At 37.5% G+C, this 12,050-nt stretch overlaps 1 protein-coding gene across 2 annotated transcripts in view; it reads right to left on the bottom strand.

The window, feature by feature from the left end:
• The window catches only part of SNX24 (sorting nexin 24), a 171,136-nt gene that overhangs the window by 82,197 nt on the left and 76,889 nt on the right, over nucleotides 1-12,050 (bottom strand). For both annotated transcript variants that reach the window (XM_082620953.1, XM_082620952.1), the window contains one exon: nucleotides 1,650-1,733. In XM_082620953.1, coding sequence (XP_082477079.1) covers nucleotides 1,650-1,733 — 84 coding nt within the window. The remainder of the gene's footprint in view (nucleotides 1-1,649; nucleotides 1,734-12,050) is intronic.

The raw sequence follows: 12,050 nt of genomic DNA on the forward strand, positions 1-12,050 counted from the left end.
GCTGTGCCTCGTGTGGAGTTGGTCCCCAAGTATCTGGTGGGGACAGCTGGGCTGTGTCGGGGTAATGGAGACCTGGCAGGATAGGAAGGAGGCTTGCATGTGACAGGCTGCCTGGTCCAGACTCTGGTGTCAGAGGCTGGGGAGGTGAGGAGTTCTGGTTTTAATCCCATTGTACAGACTTATTTCATGAGGTACCCAGCAGAAACCTCTTTAGAATCTGTTTCCTCGATAAATAAGTGAACAAAGCCAGAAATTCTTGAGAAGGACGTGAGACCCAGACTCCACGTTTGTTTCTCTTTGAGGCCCCGGGTTGAGGGGTATGGCTTTTGTAAAGTCAGCTGGCAACACCCAGCCTAAATCTGTATTTCACCTGTGTTGCTTCTTTCGGAAGTAAACCTGGATGTAACACAATTTTAACTGGAAAATTCAAGGTAAATCATCCCTTGCCATCCTAATGGAAAAGCGTACAGATAACTGACAGCTCCTCTTTAAAAGAAAACAGAGGAAAAGAGGCTCACTCACTTCTCAATATAACCTGTGAAAGTTTTTACTCAATACTCTATTCTCCTGACTACCAAAAAGTAAGAAATTTTAGTTTTAGCTACAGAGCTTTTAATACAGCGTAAGCATACTATCACATCATTTATGCACTGACATTTTCCAGAAAATTAAGCGGTCCTTAAGGAAGTTAAAAGAATAGATTCTTTCTGAACATACTTACTCAGTATCTTTCCACTAACTTCTTACCTAACAAAGTAACAAAAGTGAAGAAACTGAACTGTGCCATACATTTTATATATGTGTGTATAAATATATATATTCATATATAGGAAGTATATATATATATACATATACATTATATATACACAGATATGAATATATATGTATACAAAAGAAAAAATGGTAAAACTGCATTAATTCATATGTGGTGATTTTCTGGGCAATTTCATGAGGTATTTCTAGTTATTAAGGTAATTTCATCACCTCAATACTAATTTATAACCTTCAAAACATTAAATTTTGGTAGAAAATAAAAATTATTCCCTCTTCTACTCTTTACTGACCATGTCTCCTAAAACTCGGCTATTCCTTTTGCCTTCTTGTTTCTTTTATCAAAGGCTTTTAATGAAAGGGATCTGAGAACTGAAAAACCAGTCTTGTAGAGCAGCGTTTATAATTCAAAAGAAGCGATGATCCCCCTTTACATGATCCCCAAACAGTCCTTGAATACATGTGACATGTATATTTTTTTCCATGTATATGTAAGTATAAGTTGATTTTAATAAATTTCTTCCTGTAAAATGATCATTTCTTTTTTTTTCCTTTGTGTAAAACACATTAAGTGTATTTTATGGATAAACTAGTGTCTGGGTCTTATTCTTTCTGAACCTACAATACCCAGCATAGTATAATACAAACAGCTTGCTGTCACACATCTATTTATGCAAAATATCTTAACAGAAAACCCACCTACTCAGAAAGCACACCTTGAAAGGACGGAACAATTTATTTTAAAAGGAAATTTACTTCGTGATAAAAGAAGTCAACCTGTTCCAAGAACTATTAAAGCTCTTAAGAACCACAGAAAGCAAGCTTAGTGTTACACCATCTGCCTTATAGAGAAAAGAGTGGGGGGGGGGCGAAGTTACCTTTTTGTGCAGGGCATGAAATTCGCTGTACCTTTTTTCAACAAAATGTTTTCTTCCATTCATTAGCACTTCTATCTTAAACACCTAAGAAAAAAATAAAAAAGATTAATTCCACCAGTTCCAAACCCTCAATTGTCTGATGTGGTAAGTTTGTGACCATGATATATTTCATCCCTTTAATTACAGTAGCTGATCTCCCAAAACCCAGAAGGCTCAGGAGACCCTGGCCCAACAGCACTGATTAATGAGCCCTAGAGCCAAATGCTCACTAACAAATGGCAGTATCCCCACAACCGTGTCTAAAAACAGTGGCAACTTAAATGCCTTAAAAATGCTCCTTAACTTTTTAATCAGAGAACACTTCTCTCCTAAAATTGCTTCACCAAATGCATATGATGGCATTGAAATACAAGTGTGACGCCACAGCGACAGTCTGGCAAAAATCGCAGGCCCACGGCATTGCGTTATGGGTATTTCAATGTGGGCAGTGCTGTGTCATCTCTAAGACAATAATGCAAACAGCAGTGCCTTTTAGGTTAATTTCTTCCTAACCTGCATATTCATCTCCAGTCTCAGCTGGCTAATTCTGCTGTTTGCAAAACAGGGAAAATGTAGTAAAGGTTCATTTTCCTTGCGTGATACGAGTGACAGCTTGTGCTCCCACCTCCAGGAGGTTGAAAGGCCAGATGAAAAGGCTCTCTGGGTGCACTAATTAGTAGGCACTAACATGACACTTTCTTGATTCTTAGGTCAGTGGGTCAAGACGGGGAACAAGGGATGAGGAATATTATGAAATGCTCATGAGAACACGATGTTAAAGTGGGTGGGGGAAGGCTGCTTGACAGGAGCTGAAGAGAAGGTGCTCTGTTATTTCCTAGAGTTTGTCTTTGACTCCTGCTTTGCTGAGCGAGAGTTTGTCATCACCAAGATGAAGCAGAATCGTTCCATGACTTAGTAAGCCTGGGTTCCCATTTCAACTGCCCTTCTGAAGAAAACGAAACTAAAGTTGAGGTCATGTGACACTGAAGAGTGTTAAAAGCAGGCTTACTTTAGCCCTAAAAAGAACTACTTAAAGTTAGAGTATGAGATATGAGGTTACACACCTTCATTATGAAAATAGATCTCTATGGCTCTATATTTCTGCCTTATATGCAAATGTGGCTTTTTTGGAAAGCCAGAAACTATATCATCAAACATAAAATGTGTTCATATTTTTGCACTCCTTCCAATTAGAAACAAAATCTTCTGTTCCATGACTCAGTTTAAGAAACCTGCTTTTATTAAAGTGGTAAATTTCTATCAATTTAATCAACTGTTTTTTTCCCCAAGAAATCCCCCTAAAAAATACTTTTCTTTGGTGAATTAGTGAAAATATTTTCTTCTAAAAACATATGCATATGCTTCAAACTCTCGGATATATGCACATTATTTTCTAGAAAAAAATTTTGTTTACTGGTTCACTAAAGAAAATTATTCTTCTGCAAAGACCGTTCAAAGCCAGGAATACAATGAGGAAAGCACCCTGAGAAACACCAACAAAAGAAGCACAGCTTCAACTTGGGGGCTTGGTTAATAGCATACAGAGCCCCCTTTTTTAGTGTCAGGTCCCAGATTTAAATCAGGACAATGTGGGAGCAATGAAAGTAGTTTCCATCTGCTGAGCTACATGAAATAAAATGAAGTTACGTTTTGAGTCCAGTTACTTGAGGCTTCATCACAAAAACCATCACTTTAATTGGCACATTTGCTGAAGAATCCACAGAAGGAGGAGAAAGTTGAAGACTCGGTAAGGTTCAACCTACTAGGTTGCCCCTCAGGTGCCCCCTCCTGAAAGCCACGGATAAGACACATTACACAGCAGCTGTCTCATGGAATGTCATCCCTTCTATCGACCAGATGGCTCCATTACCAAGGTCCACAGTTACTTTTCACAATCGCTAAATTCACTTTGGGTGCAGGGGGGGAAGTATTATACATACACACACGTGCACACACAGGGAAAAGTATGTGATAAATTTTAATTCTAATATTTTTATTATGTTGCCATTTTTAAAATGCACAATATACCTAATACTGTTAAGACTTTTTTCTTTTAAATTCTGGGAAAACACCTTGCAAAGGAAGCTGCTTAATCAGAATTTCCATGACAATATGAATGAAGCAAGAAATGGAGTCAGTTTAATAAATCTTATGTTCCTAAATTCCATACCAGACTTCTTTTTTTTTAAAATAGTTTCTGATACATGTTTTCTCTGCTGCCAGGAAAACCCTCTTCTTTCTTGGCTTTCCTGGCAAGCTCCTAGTACTTGTTCTCTGCCTCTAAGGTGGGGGCAGCAAAGGATGATGTTTGGAAAACACGCAGCACAGTATCTGGCATTCATTCATTTAATTATTTAACAGATATTTACTAAGGGACTACAATGTGCCCAGGAGTTGTTCTAGGCTCTGAAGATTCAGCAGAGAAGAAAACAGAGAAGAGCCCAGTCTTCGTGTCTTCATGGAGCATACATCCTTTCTAGTGAGGAAGGCCCATCATAAACATATAAACAAATATGGTGAAGTCGAAACACAAAAAGTGCAGTGAAGAATACAGCAGAGTGACGAGACAGAGCTAGACAAGGGTGCTGTTTTAGACAGTGTGGTAAGAGGAAGCCTCTCGGAACAGAGGGGCAGTGAGAGGTACAAAATCTAGAGGGACACCGGGAAAACGTGTAACAAGAGTTGAATGTGGTTGCCTCTGGAATTTCAGACCGGGGGTGGGTGGACAAGGGCTATTTGTTTTTATTCTTTTTTAAATTTAAGGTAGAGCCTAGAGCAGGGTGATATCCACTTCTGGCCAAGATAGAGTAACAGGGAGCAGTAACCCTCCCACTTGAAACAACTAAAAAACTGGACAAGTATGTGGGGAAAGTGACTCTCAAGACATTGGACATGAGGAAATGAATGACAGTGAGAGATGGGAGACAAGCAGAGTGAGCCCTAAGGTTACCCCAGGCAGAGCCATGAGGCCCCCTGAGTCAAGGACAGGGAGGGGAGAGTGAGGGAAAGCCATAGCGATTCAAGTTCCCAGGGGAGAGTTTTGGAGAGGAGTGAGTTGCACACAGAGGGAACTCCTTGAGACCTGTCAGAGGTCTCCCTCCAGCAGTCAGCTGAATCCTCAGCAGCACATGAGGCTGGGGAAACTACCCAAGGACAAGAAGAGATTAGGGAGAATAGCACTCAGAGCTTAGACACCTGGGCACAGTGCCTGTTCCCAAAAGCCAGGATAGAAAACCTCTTAATTCATGAAGTATTCGTTAGAGAATTCAGAAGGGTCTTGTCTCAGGAGTGGAGCTAAAGTAACGTAGACTAAAAGCTCTTTTAGTCCAGAGCAACAAAGCTTAAAAGCAAGACCTGAAGAGAGCAAATTATTTCTGAGTAACGTAACCACATGCCAAAGCGAAGTTCAAGAATATTTTTAGGAATATAAAAATATTCAGCACCCAACAAGATAAAATGTACAAAGTCTAGCATCTAAGCAAAAAGAAGCAAGAAAATTCAACTCATGATGAAAAGAAAAATCAATCAATAGAAACCAATCCAGAAATGACACAGATGATGAAATTAGTAGACAAACTCATTAAACTTGTTATAAGAAAATTTCTTATGTTCAAGAACCTAGAAGAGGGCTTCACTGGTGGCACGGTGGTTGAGAGTCCGCCTGCCAGTGCAGGGGACATGGGTTCAAACCCTGGTCCGGGAGGATCCCACATGCTGCAGAGCAACTAAGCCCCGTTTGCTACAACTACTGAGCCTGTGCTCAAGTCACAACTACTGAGCCCACATGCTGCAACTACTGAAGCCCATGTGCCTAGAGCCTGTGCTCTGCAACAAGAGAAGCCACCGCAGTGAGAAGCCCGCACACCACAACAAAGAGTAGCCCCCACTCGCGGCAACTAGAGAAAGCCTCCGTGCAGCAACTAAGACCCGACACAGCCAAAAATAAATAAATTTAAAAAAAAAGAATCTAGAAGAAGGGTTGACTATGTTAAGTGGAGGTATGGAAGCTATAAAAAAGACTTAGACAACAGGTCTGGGTCCTATTGAGGAGATAAAAAATGTCTGTGATTAAAAAAAAAAAAAAAAAAAAAACACTGGATGGGATTAATAGTGGGTGAGACACCACAGAAGAAAAGGTAAGTAAACTTACAGACCTGGCAAGAGAAACTGTACAAAACAAAATAGAGGAGGAAAAAACTAAAAGGTAAATCAACAGAGCATCTGTGAATTATGGACTGTGGGATGACTTTAAACATCAAAATGCATGTATAATTAGAGTCCTCACAGTAGAGGTGAGACGGGGGAGAGGGGCTGGGGAGAAAGACAAATATATTTGAAGAAATCTTGACCAAAATTTTCTCAATTTGGTAGAAACTATAAACCCACAGATCCAAGAAGATCAACAGACCCAAGCTCAAGAAACATAAAATAAAAAGCAAAAATCCAAGGCAAATCAGAATCAGATTGTTTAAAACCATTAAGAAAGAGAAAAATCTGAAAAAGCGGCCAGAAAACAGAGACAATACATAGAAAAGGAAGAAAAATAAGTTTGAGAGCAAAGTTTTCAAATATTTCTATAAATAACCAACCCTATGAGAGTGAGTCAATGCATATATACTTCAGTTATGTAAATATGTTCTATGTAAAGTAGCATGTAAAAAATCAATGTACAGTTTAATGTCAATTAAATTTTTTTTTTTTTTTTTTTTTTTTTTTTTGCAGTATGCGGACCTCTCACTGTTGTGGCCTCTCCCGTTGCAAAGCACAGGCTCCGGACGCGCAGGCTCAGCAGCCATGGCTCACGGGCCCAGCTGCTCCACGGCATGTGGGATCTTCCCGGACCGGGGCACGAACCCGTGTCCCCTGCATCGGCAGGCGGACTCTCAACCACTGCGCCACCAGGGAAGCCCCAGTTAAATTTTTAATTATTATTTTTAAAGTATTTAGGTAATTTTTCCCAAATGGTAACACCAATAATAACAACAACAAAGACTTTTATAACACTTATATAAAGGCACTGCTCCAAGCTCCTTTACCATGAAAATCACTCATTTAATTGTCACAACAACCCCACGTGGGATAGATACTATTATCTCCATTTTACAGGTGAGGAAACTGAGGCATGGATTAAGTATCTTGCCCATGGTAGCTACTGATACATTTTGAACTCAGCAATTTAGTTCCTGAATCTGCTTCTTAATCACTGCACAATACTGATTCCCAATGAACAGAATCCCTTATATAGTCCTGTTCACTGGGGGAAACGAAACACGTGCAAGTGGGAGAAACATTCTGGAGTGAGGACAATGCCTTCCATCCAGTCTCCTCCCAAGGTTCTGTCCTCTGGAGGGGCTTTGCAGGAACAGAGGACCCTGGGCAGAGGGGTGGTGGTGGTCTTGGCATGAGTTCCTTATCCCTAACTATCTGCAGCCTGTGCTCCTCTCAAGCAAACACTGATCTATATAAAAAGCATACAATTCTATAGAGTAGAAAAATACTTTTTATATTACCTTTTCTTGTCAGGATCTGTACCCATACCACCCCCTCAGTCTCCTTACACTGTGGTTCCAAATCTCAGCTTGTATGGCTTTCGCTAATTAAACTTAAAAGCTTTTGCACCGCAAAGGAAACCATAAACAAGACAAAAAGACGACCCTCAGAATGGGAGAAAATATTTGCAAATGAAACAACAGACAAAGGATTAATCTCCAAAATATACAAACAGCTCATGGAGCTCAATATCAAAAAAAGAATCCAATTAAAAAATGGGCGGAAGACCTAAATAGACATTTCACTAAGGAAGACATACATATGGCCAAGAGGCACATGAAAAGATGCTCAACATCACTAATTATTAGCGAAATGCAAATCAAAACCACAATGAGGTACCACCTCATGCCGGTCAGAATGGCCATCATCAAAAAAGCTAGAAACAATAAATGCTGGAAAGGGTGTGGTGAAAAGGGAACCCTCCTGCACTGTTGGTGGGAATGTAAATCGATACAGCCACTATGGAGAACAGTATGGAAGTTCCTTAAAAAACTAAAAATAGAACTACCATATGACCCAGCAATCCCACTACTGGGCATATACCCGGAGAAAACCATCATTCAAAAAGAGACATGTACCACAATGTTCATTGCAGCACTATTTACAATAGCCAGGACATGTAAGCAACCTAAATGTCCATAGACAGATGAATGGATAAAGGAGATGTGGCACATATATACAATGGAATATTACTCAGCCATAAAAAAACAAAATTGAGTTATTTATAGTGAGGTGGATGGACCTAGAGTCTGTCATACAGGATGAAGTAAGTCAGAAAGAGAAAAACAAATTCCGTATGTTAACGCATATATATGGAATCTAAAAAAAAAACAGAAAACGGTACTGATGAACCTAGTTGCAGGGCAGGAATAAAGAGGTAGGCATAGAGAATGGACTTGAGAACAGGGAGTGGGAGGGTGAAGCTGGGGTGAAGTGGGAGTAGCATTGACATATATACACTACCGAACGTAAAACAGTTGGCTGGTGGGAAGTAGCAGCATAGCACAGAGAGATCGGCTCGGTGCTTTGTGATGACCTAGAGGGGTGGGATAGGGAGGATGGGAGGGAGGCTCCAGAGGGAGGGGATATGGGGACATGTATGCATATGGCTGATTCGCTTTGTTGTGCAACAGAAACTAACACAGTATTGTGAAGCAATTATACTCCAATAAAGATCTATTAAAAAATAATAATATTATGTGTTTATGCAAAAGATTTTCAAAAAGTCCAAAGGATATAAACTGAAAAGTATGTTTCTTACATAAGAGACTTGTATAGGTCCTTGCCAACTTAAGAGGTATCTTAAATATCCTTTCAGAAATTGCCTATACTCATATAAGCTCTGTATGTGTACATGTAATAGAAGTTATTTTATTTTTTTACACAACTAGAGCTATAGCATATAGTTCTACTACTTTATTATTTCTACTACTTTTATTTTTTACTTTATTTAATACATATCAGACATCTTCATTAATCAGCACATTTTGACATACCTCATTCTTTACTGGCTACATAGTACTACCATGTACGATTGTTACCATACTTTGTTTAATTTGGACCCTAAGATGGATACTAAGTTACTGTAGTATTTTGCACTGTATATTTTTTAATATGTTTATATATGTTTATTTATATATAAATATATATAAAACATGTTTATATGTCTCTATATATACTTATATTTTATTTACATATATTAATGATTAATGTATCTATATATAGAGAGATATATCTCATCCTTGTTCCTGTACATGTACTTACACACATACATATATAAGATAAATTACCAAAAATTTTGCCAAATTTATCCCCTCAAATGTACTAAGTCACCCTGCCACCAATAGGATATGGAACGCCTGGCCCATCCTGATCAACACTGGCTATTCGTCACTTTGACAATATGATTAGGAAGTGAGAACTAATTGGGTATATTTTGACCATTGTTTATAGTGGCATAGGTGTCCATTCCAACTATCTCACATAAAATCACAGAGACCTGATGTACCTGTCTAGGCCTCTACTCTTGTAGACATCCTTGCCCTCAGAGATTTCCAGAAATTCCTCAGTATAAAGCTAAGGAAGCTTCGTGTAACTAAATAAACATATTAAGGTTTTCATTTAGATTTGTTTAAAAAAACAGAAATTATATTGTTCCTGTGACTAAATTCTAGCCACAGTCCTAAGAACATTAAATCCTTAGGCTTCAAACTGAAAAGTAAAATAAATAGTACTTTAAAGAGAAGATTTCAATTTGTAAGTGTGGTTTTGATTACATGTTAGAGCCAATTTTTTTTCCTTTGCAGTAACATTTCTGAAAATAAACTATAAATCAATGATAAAATATTTCATAATTTGGTTTACACCTACTCTTTTCAGGAATGTATCTAAAAAACAAAATAAACTTAAGCTAAAGATGGACTTAACCCATATTCCAGGTTGAATGATCTCTGTCTTCAGAAGCTCATACCTTACAAAGTTATTTACTTTCAATGAAAGCAAAAAAAAAAAAAAAAAAAAAAGGTTTTCCTAAATAAAAATGTCTAATAAATAACTTTTAAGTGCCTTCCAAATACAGATGGGGATTCTATATAAAAATAAAGTTTTAGTGACCTTTCATATATATATATTTTTTTGTTTGCTTGTTTGTTTGTTTAGTATTTGTTCAGTTAGTGCAAGATGTACCAAATATTAACTCTGGGCTTGAAATCAACGTATTCTCCTTCTTGAGTAGGAATAAGCAAGAAAGATAAAATTTAAAAGGCTGTTATTTAGATACTATAAAAAGTTGTATCTCTAAAAGAGTGATCTACTGTGTGCCTACTGAGGGCCAAGCTCTCAAAGGTATTAATTCACATCACACAAAGTTTTTTGTTTTTTTTTAAATAAGGGAAAGATGATAAGAGACCCTCTAATCATAAATTTTTATGATATTTGATGACTACATAAATTTAAAATTCAATAAAACTAGTGTAAAATTTTAATTTGTTCCTACTCAGCCTTAAATCAACTTTCCTCTGTTCTAAGATGCCAAACTGTGAGATATTATTAATTTAATTATACTATTTTCGGTTGTGGAGAAGCTGCCAACAACTTTTTTTCCCGTATCTTTGAAAACATCTAAATTTCAGAAATTTTTAAATGTTTTAAGAGAAAAACATATTGCTTCAAATAAACCACTGCTTAAAGAAGAAGAACAATTCTCTAAATAATTGCCACTAGAGAATAGCTGTGTAAGAGTTGGGCCTGATTAAATTTGTGTGTACATATACATTTTTTAATATGATTCTTCTTTGCAAAGAAAACTCATGATATCAAAAATGACCCAAAATGGTTAAAATCACTGATAAAAGAACAAAAATAATAAAAACAAAAACAAAATTAGAGCAAGAACAAACATCAAAGACAAAAGAAACCTGTTTCCTAAGCTGGAAAGATCAAAAGGGTTTACCATCTCCCAGGGAAAATAATATACCTAATACTCTGGATCTTTTAAAATTACAATAATGAAAAAAAAAGTACTGCCAATATACTGATGGAATAAAGTAGGAACAGAGATCAGAATGACCAAACTTTTTCTATGCTACACTAAATGCCTCCCCACTCCTCGAAAAGTAGAGCAATGTCTGCAGAATTTTATGAGAATATTATTTTATAATCATGCAAATTATTATTCACATGTGAAGGCAACAAAAAGTCAATCTCAGTTGTGGGCAAACTCAGAAAACAAATAAACCACACAGCCTTTCGAAAAAAAATTACTGAAGACATAGCACTGTCAATGGAAAGATTAATCAAAATTAAGCACTCAAAATACAGTAATATAAAAGGCCAGCCATTGTTTTTGTTATCATCAAAGACTCTGATCCAGGGAAGGAGTAAATGAGTACAAAGAAAGACAACGTTATAAAGTGGCTGCTACTCTAAGAAGCTGAGGACAACTCCAGCAGAAAGTACACAGTGGTTTCATGGCCATTTGGAGCTGGCCTCCTCACAGGCTGCCCTGAGGCTCTCCTCTACAACTGAAAGGCTTGTAGTTGAAGTAGCCTGGTTCATAGAGTAACAAAAGAATCCACAGAAATCCATCGGAAACCTGGTTCCAAATTTTGGCTTCATATGCCTTCAAAGGTTGATGGTGAATGATCTTTAACCTAGAATTCCATATCCAGGCAAATTTTCTACCAGGAAGCCAGGAAAGTGCTCTTTTCAGACATGCAAGAGGGAGAGTATTTTATGTACTATGTACACATTCAGGAAATTCTCTTTGAAGATTTTTTAAAAATGGAATTCAAAAAAGAAGCCAAGAAACTGTGGACCTAATCTACAGACAATATCGGGGTGTGGGGGGAATACTAAAATGCCAGCTATGCAGCCTAAAAAGTATTCAAATTCGAGTAAGAAGCCAAAGAGTTGCAAGGAGAATGCTTTCAAGAAGAAAATGGGTATGATTAACACCTATTATCATTAAAAAGCTTTCAGTGACAGCATCAAAGCATTCACCTTTCTCTGCCAAGAAAAAAAAGTGCTTAAGAATTCCAAGAAAACCAGCTAAACAAAACTGTATACGAGGTACAGATCCAAATATAAAGCAAAATAAATGTAACATGACCTGGTACAGTTTAGAGAACAAGAGTGTCCACTTGAAGTAACGCTTGAAACATTCTCCACTGAGCAGTACAGGTTTAGTGATTTATACGGCTACATTTCCTTCCTTACAGTTCCAAAAACTTGATTACACAGTGAAAATATAAATATCTGTACACACACATATATAATTATAATATTAGGAACATTTGGGAACATTAATTACTG

Source organism: Mesoplodon mirus, assembly GCF_964341445.2.
Source record: "Mesoplodon mirus genome assembly, chromosome: 5".
Classification (NCBI taxonomy): Eukaryota; Metazoa; Chordata; class Mammalia; order Artiodactyla; family Ziphiidae; genus Mesoplodon; species Mesoplodon mirus.